Raw genomic sequence first — 20831 nt, 5'->3', positions numbered from 1 at the left:
AGATACTTTTTTCTACAAATTTAATAAAAACTGTAAAAAAGTTTAAAAAATAATCTTTAAATAAGGAATTTAAAGATTTCTTTAAAAAAGGATCGACAGCCTTTACTCGGTTGCCATTCTCCCCGCTTCGCAAAAGTGAGGGTATGCCGAAAAAGACGGAGTCCATTGAACCACAGAGGGGGTTTGGGGTGCTGGGTGGGGGTTTTTCGGGTGAGTTCAAAAGGGGGTCTGTAATGGTGCAAAGGGTTGGATGCGGGGAGGGCTTTCAATGGAGGGATATATATACATATACCCAGATACATGCAGATTTTTGGCTTCCACTTGTTGTGTGTGTTTCCGCCGCCCTCTCGTTTCTCCACAATCGATTCCATTGAAAATTGTTGGGTGCCTAGGAACACAGCGAAAACAATATAGTATATATGTATGTATGTACATTTATCTTCTATGTAGATACACAAGCAAAATTGGGAAAAATTAAAAAAAAAAAAACCGAACAAAATGAAGTCATAAAAGCCGGACAAAAAGGAAATAAATAAAAATACCACCAAAAAAAGGCGAATAACAGAGAATTAATTTTAAGGCAAAAAAAAAAGAACACCGAAAAAAGCCGAGATACAAATCTGTGTATTCGTCAGATACATTTTGTATGCATGTATCTGTGTGTGTATTTAATCTGCAATGATCTCCAGCTCACAGACTTCTTGATGGGAAAAAAAGGTCAAAGTATCTCTCTCTCGAACGAAAAAAAAAACATAAAATAAGCACACACACACACATACACTCGTACAAACAGAGCAAAAGAGACAGGGCAACAACAACAGCAACAAAAACTGTAAAGTTAAAGTCGCAGCTGGTTATGTTAAAGAAGAGAGATGGCGATATCGGTTGGCCAGCGAGTGGGAGGGAGAGCGGTAGATATGATAGAGGTGGTAAACAGTTACAATCGCATAAATCCAGATACATACACAAAAGAGTCTTACTTTATATAAAACGCCCGGCCAAACATACAGATAATTCATACATATTTATGCATTTCATACACACACTTAAAACTTAAATCAAATATGTTTTTGTCATTCCACGCAGTAAAGTTTTCGATTGTTTCATATTAGAATTTACAATTTGCAACTTTGAGATAGCGATGATTTAAAGTAAACATGGGGTAAAAGCGACCGGTGGTAAAAAATAGAAAATTTGTTTTAGATTAAGATCTTTAGAAAGTAATGACTTAAAAAAAAATTTGTAACTAGAAATTTTTATTTTGCATTTAAAGAAATGGGTGTTGTGTTCATATATTAAAACAATTAAATACAGTTAATTAAATATTTCTTTCAGTTTATCTTGATAAATAATAGAACTAAAGCTATCTTTACATCATTTAAATACAATTACTTAAATATTTCTCCCAGTGTATCTTAATAAATAATAGAACTAAAACTGTCTTTAAAAATTCCATAAAAAAACAGAGAGTTATAAAATTTCTAACAAAAATATATAAGCTTATGTCTTGACAAACAAAAAATCTTAAAAATGTTTCTCAGTGCATGTTGTTTATGGGGTGTAAGTGTTTGTGTGTGTTTGTACATGGCCAATATACAATTTTGTGCCATCGGCCACCAAAAACTGAGGGCCGCAACAACAACAAAAGACAAGAACAACCACAACAAAAGCTACAACTACAATTACAACAAGAAGAGCAACAACAAAAACAAAAACAACAACGATTGCAGCAGCGAAGGTCGTCGCCGTCATTTTATATTGCTGCCTCTGCCGCAGTCAGCGTCGCTGCCGGCGTCGCAGTCGACGTCGAGCATCGCAGAATTCCACATAGAAAATTGAGAAAACTGCATTAAATTTTCGTCTCCCCCCACCCCCTCCTCTGCACTTTTCTTTCTCCCTCCCACTTTTTCGCCCACTTTTCCGTTCTGCCCCCTCTCTGTGCTCCTTTTTGGCCCGCTTCTTGTTTTGGCTATGATTTTGTTGCTTTTCCATTCACTATGGCCAAAGTTTCATACATACAGACATGCAGTCATACATACATATGTATGTATGTATAGATATATTCAAGCCAACAATTGCGGTTAACTTGTTAGGTATTTAAATTAAATATTTTATTTTTTTGGTTTTTAGAAAACGATCTCAAATCAATTTGAAATTATTTTTAAACTTAATACCAATTATAAATATATTACTATTATTTATATAGATTCACTATTATTTTGACAGCAGCTGTTCATGTGTATCTATGTATTATGTATCTCAAGCTATTGTAGCTGCACATAGATAATAATTCCATGGTTTAAGATATACAATTCACATTTCTTATTTATATGTACATGTTTTTAAGTATGTGTGCTTCCATGATGAACAAGTAGAAAACGATGATAAAGTGGGAGAATATAGAGTTTCACTCGTCTGCAAAGTAAAACTAGAAAGAGAGAGAGAGAGCTAATTTTTGATCTGATCTACTACAGTAAAGCCCCCAAAGACTCCACTTAATTTTGCCACCCTAATCAACAAAAATCAATCTGGTAACAAAAGTGGAGGCAAGAACAAACAAAAATGGCTGCCAAATTAAAAATAAATTTACCCAGCTTCAAGCCACAAAAAAAAAGAAAAATAAATCAAAGCAAAATAAAAAGAAAAATTTGGAGGGAGAAAAAGGAAAATAATTGCTGCCAAAAGAAAGGGAGAAAATAAAATTATGGGGAGAGGGGGAAAACAAATGATTTAAATTTAGAAGAAGAAAACAAGTTAGAAACTTAAAAATATTTTTTAAAAAATTGCAAATTCAAGGAGAAGAAAGGAAAAAATTAGAGGAAAATCGAAACAGGAATAAAAATAAAAGAGTAAAAGAATTCATAATTATTGGGATATAAATTAGAAAGTAGAAGAATTACGTACAAAAAGAAGAATTTAGAAACCCCCACCCTCACACCGTTTTGAAACTTTCTCTTCTACTTTCTTGTTTATTTTTTCCATTTCTTTCTTCCCTCATTTCTAGTCCCCTCTTCTTTGTTCCTTATTTCTTCTGCTTCCCCTAGCAAAGTCCACCCCGTGAAACAGAGCAACAACAACCCCCGGGAACCCCGCCCACGCCCACTTTTCCCCGCCCTTTTAGCCACCACTCCACACACACACACACACAGATGCGATATTTAATATACATGTATATGTATTGGTTCGTTGCGCGGCATCGTTTCTCCTCCTCCTCCTCCTCCTTTCTTCTCCTCCCCCTTCTCCTCCTCGTTATTGCTGTATCTGTATGTCCACGAAACGGAGCCTCGACAAGAGACTATTCAAGTTGTGTGTTGCACGCTCACTGAATATATAATATATACTTATATATACTCATACAAACATATTTTTTTCGTGTTTTATTTGATTTTCTTTCTACTTGATAATTCGTTGTTGGAGGTTTTTCTTTGTTCAATCGGAACCCAGGTATATTAATATATATGTGGGTTTATCTATGAAAATATAACGGTATATAACGGTAATCCCAAGTCTAAACTTTAATCCACGACAGCAAGTCATAAATTAATGCTAAAACTAATAACAAAATATATATATATAAAACTAATTCAAACTATATTAATACTAATGCAAAATACCAAACAAATAAAAAGCAGTTCAAAAAATAAAATCACTTTAAAGCACTACAGAATTCCGGTTTGCAGGTATTTAAATTTACTGGCTACTGAGTAAAATAATTGAATTTATGTAAAAAGGGCTGATTTACAATAATTGTACAATAATAATTTCTAAAATAAGATTAGAAAGGTTTTACAATCACAAAAAAAAGACTGACATAGTATTACTATACATTATTTTAGCTTTAAAATGACTAAAACCAGTATTCTAATTCATTACTTAAGCCTTAAGCAACCGAAGATTAAATAAAAATTTAAATTTCCCGCCCTTCAAGGGCGCCATCGAAAGTTTTAAATGTGGCGCCAAGCCGATGATTTCAGAGTGTTCTTACTTTGTTATCGCTTACCGGATGTGTTATCGGCCGATGTGATGTCCTCCTATCGCAAGCTCCTTCCTATCGGTTATCGCCGCTATTTTGTTAACAACAAAAGATTTAGCAACATGTGCGAAGTGGTGGCTTCTCCGGCGGATCAGCGCAACGTGGAGGTGAAGGCCCGCATTCCGGGCGGCGTCGAGGGCTTCGGGGAGCGCCTGATCCTGGCCAGAACGCTGGGCGGCGGCCAGGAGGCGGAGTTGATCGAGCAGCGGGACGTGTTCTTTGAATCTCCGCGCGGAGGTCGCCTTAAATTGCGCTACCTAAAGGCTCCGGCGCGCTCCCAACTGGTCTACTACGATCGTCCGGATGTGGCGGGTCCCAAGCTCTCCAAATTCAACAAAACGGAGGTGGATGAGCCGGAGGTGCTCGAGAAGATCCTCCGCCAGTCGAACGGAGTCCTCGGTGTCCTCGCCAAACGGCGGCATCTGTTCCTTGTGGGCCAGACACGCATCCACCTGGACGAGGTGCAGGATCTGGGCCACTTCATGGAGCTGGAGGTGTGCCTGCGACCGGAACAGAGCCTCCAGGAGGGCCAGAGCATCGCCGAGAAGCTGTCCCAGGAGCTGGGCATCCAGGAGCAGGACCTCATGACCGGCTCCTACTTCGATGCCCTGCGAAAGGTCAATCAATAGTCTCTAAAAAGGCTTTGGATAACCTATATAGTAATAGATCCACACCTAAAACAAAGTTACTACATTGTGAAATAGAATTTACAACTAAAATAAAATCTATAAAATTGAAATATCTTTAAAATATCTTTTTCCTAATGTCTCAAACTTCGGAATTCAATAAAAAAGAAGAAACTTCTGATTTTATAAGATCGATAACTTTAGTATCTCACGATAACCTTTGGATAAACTTTATAGTTATAGATCCCTACCAAAAACAAAATTACTACATTGTAAAATAGAATTTCCAACTAAAATAAAATCTATATAATTAAAATCTCTTTAAAATGACTTTTTATAAATGTACTCCGAAGTGAGTACAGTAAAAAAGAAGATTATAAGATCAATAAACCAATAATCTTACGAAAGAGTCGTATAAAAACCGACTGAAAGCATTAACAACCCTAAAGTGAATATACTATATATTAGGTATCTTTTATTTCGTGAGTTGTTGCAAAAACACAAAGTCAAACTCAAGTCTGGCAATGGATATTTACAAAATTCGCTTTCCGCTGTCGACTACGCTAGTTTAGTTGTTGGTGTAAAACAGAACTTAGAGCCGAGTGGTTGTTTTTAAATGCAAAATGGTTAGAACGACGAGAACACAAGGATGAAGCAGGAGCTTGTTAACTGTTGAACTAAACTTATTCTTACGATCTAGGGCTTGAGGATTACGCAGGGCGACGAATTGAGCCTAGGAAATCGAAGACGCAGACGGGAGGCAGCTTCTAGCTTCTCCTCCTGTCTAAATTTTCTTTAGCTTGCCTATCCAATGGAGCGGCAAAATTCGTAAATTAATTTTGGCTTCGTGGTTTATGGTTGGTGTGTGTGTATATATGGCGCTTAAAGCTAGGAGCTGGGTAAGTGGGAAGTGGGATCCTCTAGCAGTAGGAGCCAATAAGGCTGATGGACAGCGATTCCGAGATGGGATCCGGCGCAGAGATCGGTTTCCAGTACAACCAATTGTAGCTGACTGCAAAGAGGCACAGAGAATTAATGGGAATCGTTGAAGAATAAATAAAAAACAAATAATATCAACACAACTGGGTTATCAGCCATCGGGAAACATGGTTGAATCAACAATGATGGCACGAGGAAACAGCTTTTTGTCATTATTAATTATAAACAAGAGAGAACGCTATAGTCCCGACTATCTAATACCTGTTACTCAGCTATACAATTTTGATTGCGCTTAACTTTTAAATTAATGGTTCGATTTGAAAAATTTCTTCTACATTTCGATAGGTATAAATATACACAACAAAATTGCATTTATACTTCTCGGAAATCTTTAAAGGTGTGGGCGCCAGACACGTTTTAAAATTAGTGGGCTACTGTGGGCGTTAGCGGGGGCGTGGCGCTCGGCTGAAATAAACTAGCGCTGCGTAGGAGGCCCAAGAATATGTGTGAAAAATCTCAACCTTCTAGCTTTTGTAGTTTCCAAGATCTCAGCTCTTTTTCGAAGGATACTCACGCACAAAGGACTGGGTGAGTCGCAGGGAGAGGGTGCGACATCGGTGCCGGCACTCGCTGGTGGGCCGGAGGATGATGAAGCGCGTGCCCACCGCCTGGTGGACATACACATTGGGGCACTCCGTCTCGGGGAGCGTGTAGGCCGGCGCCTGGGCAGTATCGATGGCCACATAACGCTCCAGGGCCACGCCCATGCTGGGCAAACGGGTGGGCCGGGCGAAAATGGGACGCAGCAGGCGAGCGGGCAGCATCCGATTGCAGCGCCACAGGCTGTGCGCCTGCTTGGTCCAGCTGCTGCTGCTGTTGAACTGCCCGAAGAGATCCTCCAGATTGTGCACATCCTGGTTGGTCGAGTGCACCCGGTACGCGTCGCGCTGGAAGATCTGATGATTGCTCGCGTAGATCGCATAGAAGTGGCTCAAATCGATGGCCTCCAGCTGGTTGCTGCGAAAGGCAATGGGCGAGCCCTCCGGCCGATGCTGCTCGAGATCCTCGCCCTCCAGCCAGACGCTCTCCACCTCGGCGCATGGGCCGCAGCTAAGATCCTCCAGCTGGTAGAAGGGATTGCCCATCAGGCAGGACTCGTCGTAGAGCTCGGTGAGCTGCGGGAATCGCTGGATCAGCGGCATGGTCATTCGACGCCACATTCGCATCCCGGGATACACCATCGCCTGGTGGCCACCACCGGTGGAGCTCGTCGTCGTCGTCGTCGTCTCGTAGCGATAGGCGGCCACGCAGAGCGAGACGAGGGTCAGGTAGAAGAGCCAGCAGAGGATCTGGCGTCGCCGGTCGAGCAGATGATGCAGCACCTCCAGCTTCAGGTAGGCCATCAAGAAGGGGGCGGGGGGCGTGACGCCCGTCTGCCAGTTGCGCTGCCGGAAGTACTGGAACAGCACATAGTTGTCGAAGCTCAGCGAGCGCACCGCATAATGCCGATCGGCCATGCGGCGCAGCTGATGCACTGCACCCGAATAGCGCTGCAGGACCTGCTGGCGACTCAGCTGCACGAAATTCAGATTCAGCTCGTAGTCCTCCGGCTCGTAGGCCTCCTGGCGCTCCTCCATGCTAGCTGCTAGTCGCGTTTCCCGGAGTCGATTACCACAAAGCACAAAGCATTTTCTATTTTGTGTTTTATTTACTTTTTTTATTTTTGTGATATGATATCGATGTCAAGGGAGGCGTTATTGTTATCGATAACGGAGCTTAGTCGATGGGCGATACCAAGGACGTTGGGAAATACCAAAGAAAAATACCAAGCACAGTAGGCACTTGATACAGGGAAAGAAAGAAAGGACCATAATATTTTTAGACCAAATAACTGAACATTTAGGGCATAAACTATAGATTAGAAATTTAGACAAAAATATATATTTTTTTTGGGTTTTTCGATCATTATTTGGTCAAACAAAGGCGCACAGCCAAAAGACCGACAGTTTTGGGCAGCTTATGACCTATACTAACTATCCCTTTCACTTTCGAGAAAATTTATTTTTTGATCAATTTTCGCATTTTTGATAAGGGGTTACATCATGATTTTTTCGAAAAATGGCAAAAATTAAAAATTTTCAGGTTTAAATGCCAATCGATTTGGAATTTAATACCGAGTTCAACAAGGTATAACATTCCATATTTGGATCATTATTTCCATTTTTATGACCAAAATACTAACAGTAAATACTACTTTTTTTTGGGTGAAAAATCAAGATCTTGATTTTTGGTAAAAATTTGATTTTTTATTATGGATTTTTGGCTGTAACTTGGTCAAAAATGGTCCCAAATCAAAAAGGCGCACTGTTTTGTGCAGCTTACGACCTTATAATTAATATAAGTGCCCTTTCCGACCGATTTGGGAAAATTAATTTTTGACCCAATTTTCGCTTTTTTTGTAAGGGGTACCATCATGATTTTTTGCGAAAAATTGCAAAAAATTTAAATTTCTAGGTTTAAATGCCAATCGATTGGGAATTTAATTACGAGTTCAACGAGGTATGACATTCCATATTTGGTCTAATATTTTCTTTGTTTCAGTTAAAATACGGGGTTGTTGGGAGGAAAATTAGGATCTGGGTTTTCGGTAAATATTTGATTTTTTTTTAGGAAATTTCCGATTTTTCTGAGTGTTAATTTTATATTCGTTGATTATATTTGATCAGCTGACTAACAGCTGATCAAAATTAAATAATTTACAATTTTAGGGAATCCCCTAACTATGATAATAAATTTCAGAAAAAATACTAAATCAAACCTTGATTATCGAAATATACCAGATTGTTATTGTTTTTGTGATAACATTTTGATTAGCAATAAAAAGTTACTGATTAATGAAACAAAGCGTAGATGTGAGATTCTGGAAATCTAGAAAAGATGGGGAGCTACGCGAAAGTGGAGGAGGATTCACCGCAGGAGCGGAGTCATCGATCTTTGATCTGCTGGAGTGCTTTGTTGTTGGTTTCCCTTGCGGTTATCACATTCTGGGGATTCCAGGGATTCCGGGGACTCTGGGGACTCCAGTTGCAAACCAAAAACCAGGAGGAGCAGCGACTGGTGTGCTACTACGCCACCGATGGAGGCCACAATCTCAGTTTGCTCGATGTGCCCGGTGATTTGTGTACCCACATTAATTTGGGACCCGCCATCCTGAGCAATGCCTCCATATTCCTGCCCTCATCCCTCGTCCAGGTGCTGCAGAACGACAGCCGATCCTTTCGCACGGCCCATCCGCAGGTGCACCTGCTCCTTTGGATCGGTGGAGCGGACAGTGGCCGCCAGTTTGCCCACATGGTGGCGAATCATGCGATGCGTAAGGTGTTCCTGCGCTCGCTGCGGGAAATTATGCGCACATATCCCAGTCTGGATGGCATCGACCTGGACTGGGAGTTCCCCAGTGCCTACGATCGCGAGCGCATGCATCTCTCGCAGCTGCTCTACGAGATCAGGACGGAATGGCGTCGCGAGAAGCGTCAGCAGGATATCCTATCCCTTGCGGTTGCTGCTCCCGAGGGAATCGCCTTCTATGCCTACGATATCCGGGAACTCAATCTGTACGCCGACTATGTGAATCTGATGGCCTACGACTTTCACTTCTATCGCGAGGATACACCCTTTACGGGATTGAATGCTCCACTGTATGCTCGTGGTCAGGAGAGATCCCTGATGGCCACTTTTAATATCAACTACACCGTTCAGTGGTGGCTGCAAAGCGGCCTGGAGCCCCAGCGATTGGTGGTGGGTCTGCCCACCTACGGTCACTCCTTCACGTTAGTAGTTCTGAGTTTTCTAAGCGAAATTTTATATTTAAACTTTATTTTCTAATCCCCTGAACAGCCTGGTGAATCCTTTGAACCAGCGAATTGGAGCACCTGCCTCGGGCTACGGCAAATGTGGCCAACTGGGCTTCACCACACTCTCGGAAACCTGCGAATGTGCCGCTAGATACTTCAAGCCCACCTACGCCTATGATGCGGAGAGCTGTTCGCCTTATTTGAGTGCCCTGCAGGAGTGGATATCCTACGAGAACCGAACGAGCATCGCCTGCAAGGCCAACTATGTAAAGTCCCTTAAACTAGGAGGCGTCATGGTCTTCTCTTTGAACTCCGATGACCTCAGGAATGCTTGCAGCTATGTGGAAAAAACGAAAAACCAAGAGAAGCCCGTCTTTCCACTCACCCAGGCCATCAAGGAGATCCTAAGATCCTAAGGGATGAATCGCTGTGATTATAGTTACAATCTCGGTATTAAACATGGGTTTGGAAATTGACACACATGTTAGAAACAGGGATAATTGTATTTTACAGAGTAATTAAAATTGTGAAAAATAATTGTTAACACACAGCTCACTTGTGTTTTTTACACGTGTTATTAACACGACGTGATTTTTACACACTGTGCTTTTTACACACTATGTTTTTAACACAAATGAAATTTACATTTCACTGACATTAACGAGTCGAGGGGAAAATGAAAAACCAATATGGGCCATGATAGTAATAATAATGTTAGTTTTAACCATTTCAAAGCATAAATGAATTCTTATACTCTAGAAACTTTAATGTCAAAAACTCATTGAGTTAAAAACACGCTGTGTAAAAATCTCGTCGTGTAAATAACACATGTAGGATACAATTTTTTACAAATAAGTCAATTACTTTTTTTTAACACTTTGACATTTAACACTTTAAATACCACAAGTTTTTATAGTGTGTGTTATTTTCCAAACCCTGGGTACTAAATGATATTTGATTTGATTTTTATTTGCAAGAGGCAAACTGCTCGGAACAGAAACAGTTTTGTACATAGTCATAGACGATAACTTTATGTATAAGTATAAATTAAATTATCACAATCGATCATAATTCATAATGTAACTAGGAGCGTACGCAAATCATAGTTTTATCGTTATTTCTTGGGAGGATTGCAGTGGCTTCCCCCAGACTATATAGTGTATATATAAAGCATAATACATTTGCAAACTGGGAATGGGAATGGGAGACGGATCAGCGGCGCAGACATGGCAATTCGGGCAGGGAGACGATCCTGCGCTCCGGCAATCATGTCTGCCTCGCCGGCCGCTGGAGATTGGGCGGCGGTGCGGCCAGAAGCTCATCGATCTGCAGCTTGTAGGCCGTCTTCAGCTCGGTGAGGTCCAATTCCAGTTCCTCGGTGCGCTCCACCTTCTCGCCGTACATCTGAAGCAAGGCATCGTAGCGATGCTGCAGATCCTCGTAGCCCTTCTCCATCACCTCGTACACCTGCAGCTTCTCCTTCATCTGGTGGGGATTAAGGAATAGCTTATAAAAAACCTTAAATCTTATATTAATTCCAACTACCGTTTCCAGTTCGATGGTCAGGCTGGATATCTCGCCGTCGAGTACGCTGCGCTCGGCCTGCAGTCGCGATAGTTCCCACTGCAAATGGCTCAGCTCGCCGTCGCGCTGCTTCAGCAGGGCCTGCAGGTGCTCGAAAGTGCTGGTGTTGGCCGCCAGAAAGCTCAGATGGACGCCCTGAACGATGCCCGATGGCTGGCGGCCCGAATTGGAGGCACAATCGAGGTCGTCCTGGGAAAAACAAGGGAATGTTAAAAAGGTTTCTAGGTTACAAGGGTTTACCCACCGCCTGCCAGTCGATGATGCCGCCCAGGTGCTCCTCATTGGAGCCACTCTCATCCGCCAGGCTGAGCGGCGGCGATTTGGGCAGCTGCAACTGCTCGCTGCTGCTGGCCGCCGCCTTCACCGCCTCCACGGTCAGCAGGCTGGGCTGTTTGCCCTGCTCCGCCTCGGCCTTCGCTAGCTGGCACTGCTGCTCCAGCTGGCTTAACTGCTCCCGTTGCTGCTCAAGCTCCTCCTGCAGGCGGCTGAGTTGTCTGTGTGGGGAGAGAAAGGAATCACTATTAGCCAGGGTTCGGAAAATAAGACACTCTTTAAAAAACTTGTGTTATTAACATGTTAAATGACAAAGTGTCAAGTTAAAAAATTATAGCTTACATGTGTTATTTACACCACGAGTTTTTTACACAGCGTGTTTTTAACACAGTGAGTTTTTGACTTTGACAAAGTGTTAAGTTCAAAAAAAGTTATTGACATGTGTGTAAAAAATTGTAACATAATTAAAACACACACAGGTTATTTCTGTTATTTACACGACGTGTTACTAACACAATGTGTTTTTTACACAACGTGTTTTTACCACTATGAGTTTTTGACATTAAAACGTCAGAAATATATGTTGAACTGAAAAATTCACGGTTTTCTGTAGGTAGAAAAAATTAATATATGCTTTGAAACGGTTAAAACTAACAATTAAGCTATCCTGATCCAATATTGATTCTTCATTTTCCCTTCGATTCGTTAATGTCCATAAAATGTAATTTTCATTTGTGTTAAAAATACAGTGTGTAAAAAACACGTCTTGCTAATAACATATTGTGTATAAAACACTTTTGTTTTTGACACATATGTGAAAAACTTTGCTCGGACTGGAAAATACAATTTTACATGGTTTTTTTTAACATGTGTGTTAAATTCCGAACCCTGATATTAGCAAGTAAATAGTAAACAGATAGATAGACGCACCTCTTGTGCTCCAACTCCTTGGTGTCCCGGTCCAAATCATGCTGACGCAGTGCCATCTTGGCGGCCTCCGCCTCCATCAGCGCATTCGATAGCTTCTCCTCCAGCAGGCCGCAGCGGGTGCGCAGCAGCTCCTGCTTCTCGCCCTGCACCGATTCCAGTTGCTGCAGCGAGCGCAGCTGCAGTTGCGAGTCATCCAGCTTCTGTAGCAGCTGCTGCTCCTCGCGATTCCATCCAGCCGTACGCTGATCCAAAGATCGCTGCAGCGATTCAATCTGACGGATGAGCGGCGTGGTGGTGGCGCCCAGCTCCTGCGTGGAGCTCTCCGCTCGCAGCTCGGCCGCCTCCAGGCGATGCAACAGCTGGCGATTCTCCTCGCGCAACTGTTGCTCTTTTCTGGCCAGGCTATGCTCCGCCAGTCGGAGCTTCTCGCGCAGATCGGCGACCTGCTGGACGTACTCCTGCTGCTCGGCGCGCAGGCTGTCCTGTTCGTGACGCGTGCGCTTCTGCAGATCGCCCTTCAGACCATCGAAACTGGCCTGCAGGGCGGCCAAACGGGATTGCAGATCCTCGATGCGACTGCGGCCATCGGCGTTCTCCTCGTCGACGCGCTTTTTGTCCGCCGTCATCCGGCAAACGGCCTCGATTTGCGAGCGCTCCATCTCCTCCTTGGCGGCCAGCGATTTCTTCAAACGCTCCGATTCGCTGGACAGCAGCGAGATCTGCTCGCCGTTCTTTTTGAGCAGCGTATCGGAGGTCTTCTCCTTGGCGCGCAGCTTCTTGATGATGTTCGATTGCTGCAGGATCTCCTTGGAGAGCTTCTCGCCCTCGGACTGCAGCCCGGCGATCATCTCATTGCACTCGGCTAGCTCGTCTTTGGGTATCTTGTTTTGAAGTTCGTCCCGCAGGCTCTTCATTTGAATGCGCAGCGCGTCGCGTTCGCGTATGCTGGCCTGGAATTTCTTCTCCAAGGCAGAAAGACGCTGCACTGCCTCCGCTGCCTCGGGACTGTTGGCATTATTGGCCACCGCTTCGCGCAATTCCTGATTGCGCTCGAGTAGCTCGGCATTCTGGCGCTCCGACTGCAGCAAACGCTGCTCGCGCGCCTCAATCACCTGGTTCAGCTCGCTGATCCGCTGCACCAGCTTGTCCAGCTCCGATTGCGAGTCCTCCGAGAGGAGAGAGATCTCCGAGGGCTCGCGATGATGGCCCTTTGACTTGGGAAGAGTCTTTCCAGGTGCCGCCGATGCCGCCGCCGCCGCTAGATGCTCCTTGAATTTCTGCGGACTGGTGCGCGTGGTGGTGCTATTCGTGCTGGAGTCACCGTTCGGATTCGAGATGATCTCAATGTCCGAGGAGGTGGAGGAGTAGCTCTGATCGGGCTTGGCGGCTGCGGGCGGCTGGCGGCTCATCTGCAGCTGGATGTCCTCGAAGCTCTGCGTGGAATCGGAATCGGCAGTTCCAGTGGCCTGAATGTCACTCAAAACCAAAGCTTTCATGGTTTTAGTGGAATCTAAAGGGTGATTCTAAGGTTAATTATATACTAGAGGGAATAGAGAGCTTCACCCACCGTTTAAGTGATCCTCCAGGTGCCTCTCCTCCTCCTCATCCTCGCCATCGCCCTCTGCATTGTCCGATGTATCGTTGCTGGCGATGATCACAATGCTGTCCGGCAGCGAGGGCTCCGTGTCCGGGGACATCTCCATTTCGCTGGCCGTCGTGGCGGTTATGAGTTCTAGCGAGGATTCGGACATGCATTTGGCCACCACGTCGCCGCTGGGCGAGATTGGCGTCGTGGGCGACGTGGGCGAGGAGGAGAGCAGATCCACCGAGTCCGAGGTGGCCGACTGGCGCTTTCCATAGGCGGATGTAGAAGTGGGCGTGGGCGGAATGGTGACCATCTCGTTGGCATGCGGATTGTCAAAGAAAGTGGGCGTTTCGGAGGGGGGCGTGGTTGGGAGTGGATGTGCCTCCGTGGATGTGGTATTACCAGCTGCAACGCCACCCTCCGCCGCTGCTCCTGGCGACTCCAAGTCCCCCTTTTCCGCCTTGCTGTCGTCATCCTGAATGTCCAGCGCCTCGATCAGCACCGTTTTGGCCTTCTCGAACCAGCTCATTGTGGATGTAAATGTGTGATTGGCTTGGCCCAGAGTGTCCTAGTTCCGTGGCCACGCCTGCTGCTCCGGTTGCGAACGCCTGCTCCTGGGGGGGCACATGCAATTCCCTGGTTTTCTGTGGTGACTCCTTGTTGGATTCCAACTCAACTCGGTCCCGATAAGTGCTATCGGTAATCGATAGGTCAGCGGTGTGACCGTCTGTGCTACAGTGCGTCCTCAGTAGAGGGAACTTGTTTAATTGAACTGGATTTAATTGGAAAAATTAGAAAGTACTACAATTTAGTAAAAGTAAATAATAATTTTTAAATTTCTGATAAAAATATCCGTTATTAAATCTTCAAAATTCACATTTTACACGTTTAAATTATATTAAAAACAAAAAGTGAATTAAATACACAGAAAATTAAAACAGAATGTTATTGAAAAAATGAGAGGTACAACATTTTAGCAATTAAATATTAATTTTTATATTTCTGATAAAAATATCCGTTATTAGATCTTCCAAATTCACAATTTATACGTTAAAAATAGATTAGTTTTAAATAAATTAAAAACACAAAGAATTAGAACGAAGTTAGAACAACAAATTATAAATATAACTACATTTTCTGTAAAAATAAGTGGCCTAATTAAATTTGTAGCCAAATCAACAGCAATTACATATTAATTTTTAAAATTTTATATACAAATAACCGTAATTAGTTTTTAGAATTTCACTTCATTTTCATTTCATATCTAATTAAAACGAAATTGTACATATAATTAACAAATAAAGTTGTCCAATTAAACTTGTACCCTAGTTCTGTACCTAAAAAATACACCTGCCCGGCGCGGTTCGTGTCCCCGCTAGATACACATGCAATACAACTCTGGACGCCTCTGTTGATATCGAGAAACTCTTTTTAATGTAATGTATAAAAAAACTAAAAAAAAGCAAGAAACTATGAAAACGGTCATTTAAATTGAGCGTGTAATCAAGGCAGATTGGGCAGCAGCGTCGTGTCGCGTCACACCTTAATTTTTAGTCGGCGAGCAGCAGCAGAGCGGCAGCAGAGCAGCTTTGGATCGGAATTGGGAATTGGATTGCGAAGGATTTTGGAACAGAACAGAGAGGCTGCGGCAGAAACAGAAACAGGAGCAGCTAGTCAGTGGAGGAATCCGCTGTCCAGAATCCTCCACTCCTCCAAAGGAATCCCCCAAAAAATCAGCAGGCGCATCCAAAATAACGGGGCAGCAACAATAACAATCGCCATTCAACTACGCACCGATTAACGCCCGCCCCCCCCGTCCTTGCCACCCCCAGCCCCTCCCCCCTCGAGCACCCTCACTTTTGGCACAAACACAGAGGCACAACACACACACACACACTTATCAGCCGAACGACAAAAAAGCGACCGCATTTATCATCCGCACATCGCAAATCGCACATCGCATTGTTTGCTTTTGTTGTCTGCTCCGCTTTTGCACGCGAAGGAGCAGACAAAGAGGAGGCGAAGAGGAGGAGGAGCAGCCACCTAGGAGTGAAAACAAAGGATCACCTATGGGTCAAAAGGCGAGCACTCCGGCGACCAGTGGCCAGCAGAGCCCGCGCTCCAGGACTTTCTCGAGCAGCTCGACGGGAGCCGCCGATCCTGCGCTGCAACAGCAGGCGACGCAGCAGGGACAAAATTCCGCCTCCGCCGGCCAGGGATTCAATCTGCTGCGCACTCTGCCCGGTTTGCAGGTCTATCACAACCAGAACTCCACGTCCATCGATCGCCAGCGGGCGAGGAGTCTCAGCTCCGTGCCGGACATCCAGCAGCAGTCGCAGCAGCAGCAGGGATCCATCACCTCCTCCGGCAGCAGTCCGCACTCGCATCCGCATGCCGCCCACGGACATCCCGCCGTCGGGGTCTCCGTCTCCGTCTCCGGGAATCCCAATGCCAACAGCAATAGCAACAGCAACAGCAACAGCGGATTCCCAACCGCCGGCAACAACAATGGATCCGCCACCCAGTCCTACATGCAGCAGAGGCGAACCCTCGGCGATTCCATAAGGGTGAGTGGGGTGCATAGGGGTAGCAAACTATTAGAACTCAATAGGAATACTACAGTTCTCAGTATATTTGGATAATCCAAAGGTCAGAAGGCATTTTTATCGGAAGAAATCATGATTTATGCACATTTCTGTATAATAATATTATAATACAATATTTATATGTAGCTATCTATCCGAACTCAATAGGAATACTATAGTTTATATTTATATTTGGATAATCCAAAGGTCAGAAGAGGTTTTTATCTGAAGTAATCATGATTTATGATCATTTCTGTCTATAGGGAATCACTACCCCTATTATAATATAATATTTATATGTACCCATCAATTGAAACTCAATATAAATATTATAATTCTTCCTATTTTTGGATAATCCAAAGTTCAGAAATGTTTTTTATCTAAAGGAATCATGGTTTATAGCCATATCTGTCTATAGGGAATCACTATCCGTAGGTTAATCTAATATTAATATGTACTCAACTATAGAAACTCATTACGCCATGTAGTAGGTATTATATTTTACTTGATATTTGGATAAACCAAAGGTCAGAAGGGAATTCCAACAGGAGTAAGCATAATTTAATGATTCAATTATATGTCTTAAAGTTCTATAACTTCTCAAAAAATATTTTATTAATCTAAAGATCAAATTCAAGAATAAATTTCGATTTATGATCCAAAATAATAACTGTGAGCAATTTATAAATTTAATTTACAAATATTACGCATACGTAAGAATATTACGTATACGTTTAATGCTATAGTTTCAGGGTGTAAAAAATTATAGATATACTAGAAGTTGTTTTAAAAATACCCAAATTTTAGTTATTCCAAATGTCATTTTTAAAGTAGTTTTAATTATTATGTATATCATTACATTAATATTTTAAAATAACCTTAATAATAGTTAGATAGTTCCCAGTTTTATTTTAATCGATTCAAGAAATGGAAATACATATTTTACTGCAACTCTCTTTAGTTACATATAAGAAAAAGATCCTTACTATTTATTAGATAATATTCTCCTACCTAATATAAATTACACATTTCACCCAACCCTTTCCCTGCACTTTCCACTTTTCAGGACATGACAATGACCGGCGGCAACATCGCCGAGAGCATCGCCCTGGCCGCTTCCGCCACATCCGCCAATGGGATCGGTCGTGTCTACACGGCCACCTCGCTTCCATCGCACATTTGGTCCTTCAATGGTGAGCTCCCCTACCAAGATCTCCTATTCTTATTATTGGAAAATCACCACCGAATCTCTCGTATTCCTACAGGTATCAAGTGCCCCGTGTGCAATAAGTTTGTGTTGCCGGACGACATTGAATGCCATTTAGTCATGTGCCTAACGAAACCACGACTCTCATATAACGGTAAGCTCTGTTTACATAATCGATTTCCCAGAATATCTATATTTATATTTATATTTACTGCATTCCAGAGGATGTTTTGTCGGACGCCAAGGGCGAGTGCGTCATCTGCCTTGAAGACCTGAGTCCGGGGGACACCATCGCCCGGCTGCCATGTCTCTGCATATATCACAAAGGGTGAGTTTCAAACTGGGCAAAATGGGAGGTTTTCAAGATCGTTATCCTATCGGAAACTGAAAAAAGGGGTTTAAACTAGGGAATTATTTAAATAAATGGTGTTTCTAACTTTAAAATGGAACATATCTATATAATAAATAATATATCTGTCTATAATAATATAAATAATATATCTATCTATAATAATAAAAAAAAGGTGGTAAAAATCTAAAAAATCCTAAAGCGTCCCAAAATGCGAATAGCTTATAATTTTATTTAAATATATAATTTCATTTTAATGATCATTTAAAATAATTTATAATTTAATTTTAATAATCATTTATTATAAAGAAATTATAAATTTAAATATTAAAGAGAGCGATTTCTGATCTTAATTGATATACAAAATCGTAATAATGAAAAAGAAAAAATAAATACAATTTAACAAATAAAATGTCTAAAATTGATTTTTTTTATTTATTTTAATTTATTTACAAAATACCAACGTTTTATGGATAAAGTTTGTTGATTATATTCTCCAACTACAAACTACAAAACTAGTTTATTACATAGTAGCTAAATCTACATAGTAGCGACTTGGGTATCTTATCTTTAAAGTAATCACGAAAGTGACCATTAAGGGGGGTATAGAGAACTACCACAAAACCCTGTGAGAGACCGCGAAATAAAAACCGCAGAGAACAAAGAGTCAATAACGAAGAATTGAGGAGTGTCTCAGTTTGAATTTTACACTCTAGCTCTCACCCCTTTTGGGGTAATAAATTTAAAAATAAGTATGCTCACATAATGGGCGGTTGGGTGGGTGTTGCACTCTCCACTTGTTCTCCACTAATTACAATTCGTTTGCCTTTTACCTTTTTGTTCCCCCGAATAGATGCATCGACCGTTGGTTTGAGGTGAATCGCTCCTGTCCCGAGCATCCTGGAGATTAGTAATCCTCACCAGGTAAGACCTTTAATTGGGTGGAGTTAATATAGTGAGACTCTGATTTCCTGTTTTTCTTTTTCAGAGCTCGCCGAGTTGTTTGTGTGGTGCGTTATGCAAGCGAGGAGGGGTAAAGGAGCAGGTATAGAACTAGAAATGGAACTGGCCAGCTGGACGCGGTGCGCGGGAAGCTCTAGTCTCTGGGTTGGGACAGAGATCCCAGGCCCAGTGACCAAAAACAAAGCACGTAAGTTATGAAATATTCCTTTAAAGTTAATAATTTCATAAAAAAAAGAAAAAAGTTGACAAAAGATCAGATTTACATGTGCTGGTATCATTTTAATATGAATATTTGTTTATTTATTCAAAAAATACTAAATTTGGTATTTTATATGATCAAGTTGATATGTTTGGATCATATTAATATTAAATGAGGTAGAATTGACAATATTTTATATCGAATTTATATTCTGTGTAGTAAGTAAACCCATTTTGCACTACTTTTCAGCTGTTCCACCACCGCGACGAGCTGGAGCTTGGAAATCAAGAGCGTAGAGTAGAATATATAGGGATAAAGGACGTGGGAGAGGCTATGCCACAAAATGCTGATCTAAAGAATGGGATCGAGCCATCGATCATTTGACCTACCGACCGACCGACCGATCGACTGCTGATGGAACCCAAATCTAAACCCAAACAAACACACACAAATCAATTGAAACAAATTAATTTACAATGCTAAACTGGCAAACATAATAAGAGTAATAATAATATTAATAAACGATATAAATGATCTAAGTGACGAGAAATCAACCAACCCACAAAAACGAAAACTACAACAAGAAGAAGCAACAACAACCAGAAGATTTTGAAAAACGACGGGAGGAGTGTAAAGCGAAGCAACCAACCAACCAACAAAAGAATGTCAACCAATGTGATGTTAAATTTTATATTTTGTACTATGGATAATGATGTAATTGTAATTGTAATGTATATGTATGTATTTATTATTTTAAAACAGGACTAAAATAGGATAAACACAAGCGTAAGGAGAACACACACACACACAAGAAAATAACAATAACAAATACTATTAATAATTATGCTAAATTAGAGGAGAAACAAATGAAAACGAAAGCAAAATGCAAAAAGCAAAGCAACCAAAAAGAAATATACAAAAATCCAGAATTAAGATTGAAATGTAACGAAGATAGAAAACAATTTTCCCCATTTTCGGTGTATTTTAAGATTTGTTTAACAATTCGCTATCAATTCTCTTTGTGTTTATCCATTAGTTATGGCTAGTTAGTTTTTTATATCCATGTTTGTTATCAACATTTTGTTTGTGTTTTTGTTTAAACAAAAAAAAAATTATTTTTTTAATTGACATAAATCGAATGAGAAATATTTTAAATATTCGCCACTATTTGTAATTTGTCAATGTGAAGTTCTGGTCAAACGAAAGCTGAGGACAAATCCGATTGTATTTTTTTTTTTTAATTATTTGTCGAAAGCTTCAAACCGGCCATATATCCGATATCTGATATCCCCGCAGACATTGTAAGCCGGCTGTAAACGATGCAGCGTCCGAATATCAAAATTGAGTGCAGCTGCTGCATCGTTTACACTCGGCCTTAGTCACGCGAAGCTGTGCGTTTATTATCTGTATGTAAATTACTACCCACTATGTTTACTATCCTTGCTCATCGATGATATATACATATATCCGGATCGAAGATTGCGTCGATGATCCGCCAAAGTTTCCTTAGCAACCGAAGCGAAGCCACGAGCAGCGACGGCGGCAGCACGTAATAACTATTTTGTAAATGATATACTTTAATGTACTGTACAGAAGATATACACCCCCCCCAATCCCCCAACCCCCCACATACACCATGCATATATAGAACGTTGTATATGTATATTATATATATATATATAAATTGTAACTGTATAACTATAG

At 41.8% G+C, this 20831-nt stretch overlaps 6 protein-coding genes across 6 annotated transcripts in view; 3 read left to right on the top strand and 3 right to left on the bottom strand.

Annotated features, from left to right (window-relative positions):
• LOC108068116 (pneumococcal serine-rich repeat protein) overlaps window positions 1–4135 on the bottom strand; it is a 32485-nt gene extending 28350 nt beyond the window's left edge. Inside the window, exon 1 of the mRNA XM_070218984.1 lies at window positions 4001–4135. The gene's annotated coding sequence lies outside the window, so the exon portion shown is untranslated. The remainder of the gene's footprint in view (window positions 1–4000) is intronic.
• LOC108068152 (uncharacterized) lies at window positions 4021–4662 on the top strand. Its single transcript, XM_017157566.3, has one exon. The coding sequence runs from the start codon at window positions 4024–4026 to the stop codon at window positions 4660–4662; it is 639 nt and encodes a 212-aa protein (XP_017013055.3). The 5' UTR covers window positions 4021–4023.
• Window positions 4663–5112: 450 nt separating this feature from the next.
• LOC108068151 (uncharacterized) lies at window positions 5113–7355 on the bottom strand. Its single transcript, XM_017157565.3, has 2 exons — window positions 6173–7355; window positions 5113–5671 (listed from the first exon to the last, which is right to left on the bottom strand). Exons 1-2 carry the CDS (start codon window positions 7233–7235, stop codon window positions 5580–5582), a joined length of 1155 nt encoding a protein of 384 aa, XP_017013054.2. The 5' UTR covers window positions 7236–7355; the 3' UTR covers window positions 5113–5579.
• Window positions 7356–8424: 1069 nt separating this feature from the next.
• Window positions 8425–10523, top strand: Cht11 (Chitinase 11). The gene is made up of 2 exons (XM_017157551.3): window positions 8425–9428; window positions 9496–10523. Exons 1-2 carry the CDS (start codon window positions 8536–8538, stop codon window positions 9866–9868), a joined length of 1266 nt encoding a protein of 421 aa, XP_017013040.2. The 5' UTR covers window positions 8425–8535; the 3' UTR covers window positions 9869–10523.
• Window positions 10401–14532, bottom strand: Tmf (TATA element modulatory factor). The gene is made up of 5 exons (XM_017157550.3): window positions 13807–14532; window positions 12240–13749; window positions 11281–11530; window positions 10998–11225; window positions 10401–10937 (listed from the first exon to the last, which is right to left on the bottom strand). The coding sequence occupies exons 1-5, from the start codon at window positions 14351–14353 to the stop codon at window positions 10719–10721; spliced, it is 2754 nt and encodes a 917-aa protein (XP_017013039.2). The 5' UTR covers window positions 14354–14532; the 3' UTR covers window positions 10401–10718.
• Window positions 14533–15224: 692 nt separating this feature from the next.
• On the top strand, window positions 15225–20284 carry LOC108068125 (E3 ubiquitin-protein ligase znrf2). Its single transcript, XM_017157532.3, has 8 exons — window positions 15225–15260; window positions 15337–16391; window positions 17476–17602; window positions 17675–17770; window positions 17839–17944; window positions 18819–18889; window positions 18954–19115; window positions 19377–20284. The coding sequence occupies exons 2-6, from the start codon at window positions 15894–15896 to the stop codon at window positions 18874–18876; spliced, it is 885 nt and encodes a 294-aa protein (XP_017013021.2). The 5' UTR covers window positions 15225–15260; window positions 15337–15893; the 3' UTR covers window positions 18877–18889; window positions 18954–19115; window positions 19377–20284.
• The last annotated feature ends 547 nt before the right edge of the window (window positions 20285–20831 follow it).

The sequence above is a fragment of the Drosophila takahashii genome, chromosome X (genome assembly GCF_030179915.1).
Source record: "Drosophila takahashii strain IR98-3 E-12201 chromosome X, DtakHiC1v2, whole genome shotgun sequence".
Classification (NCBI taxonomy): Eukaryota; Metazoa; Arthropoda; class Insecta; order Diptera; family Drosophilidae; genus Drosophila; species Drosophila takahashii.
The sequence above is the reverse complement of the archived record's forward strand: the minus strand, read 5'-3'. Positions and strand labels throughout refer to the sequence as shown.

Bases quoted from the DNA above. Each gene is read 5' to 3' on its own strand.
- Cht11 (XM_017157551.3), top strand. From the start codon at position 8,536: ATGGGGAGCTACGCGAAAGTGGAGGAGGATTCACCGCAGGAGCGGAGT. The intron at 9,429-9,495 runs GTTAGTAGTTCT...TCCCCTGAACAG, and splicing joins ACCTACGGTCACTCCTTCAC to CCTGGTGAATCCTTTGAACC.
- LOC108068151 (XM_017157565.3), bottom strand. From the start codon at position 7,235: ATGGAGGAGCGCCAGGAGGCCTACGAGCCGGAGGACTACGAGCTGAAT. The intron at 5,672-6,172 runs GTGAGTATCCTT...GCCTCTTTGCAG, and splicing joins ACTCACCCAGTCCTTTGTGC to TCAGCTACAATTGGTTGTAC.
- Tmf (XM_017157550.3), bottom strand. From the start codon at position 14,353: ATGAGCTGGTTCGAGAAGGCCAAAACGGTGCTGATCGAGGCGCTGGAC. The intron at 11,226-11,280 runs GTGGGTAAACCC...TGTTTTTCCCAG, and splicing joins GCATCATCGACTGGCAGGCG to GACGACCTCGATTGTGCCTC. The intron at 10,938-10,997 runs GTAGTTGGAATT...AATCCCCACCAG, and splicing joins TGACCATCGAACTGGAAACG to ATGAAGGAGAAGCTGCAGGT.
- LOC108068125 (XM_017157532.3), top strand. From the start codon at position 15,894: ATGGGTCAAAAGGCGAGCACTCCGGCGACCAGTGGCCAGCAGAGCCCG. The intron at 16,392-17,475 runs GTGAGTGGGGTG...TCCACTTTTCAG, and splicing joins CCCTCGGCGATTCCATAAGG to GACATGACAATGACCGGCGG. The intron at 17,771-17,838 runs GTAAGCTCTGTT...ACTGCATTCCAG, and splicing joins ACCACGACTCTCATATAACG to AGGATGTTTTGTCGGACGCC.
- LOC108068152 (XM_017157566.3), top strand. From the start codon at position 4,024: ATGTCCTCCTATCGCAAGCTCCTTCCTATCGGTTATCGCCGCTATTTT.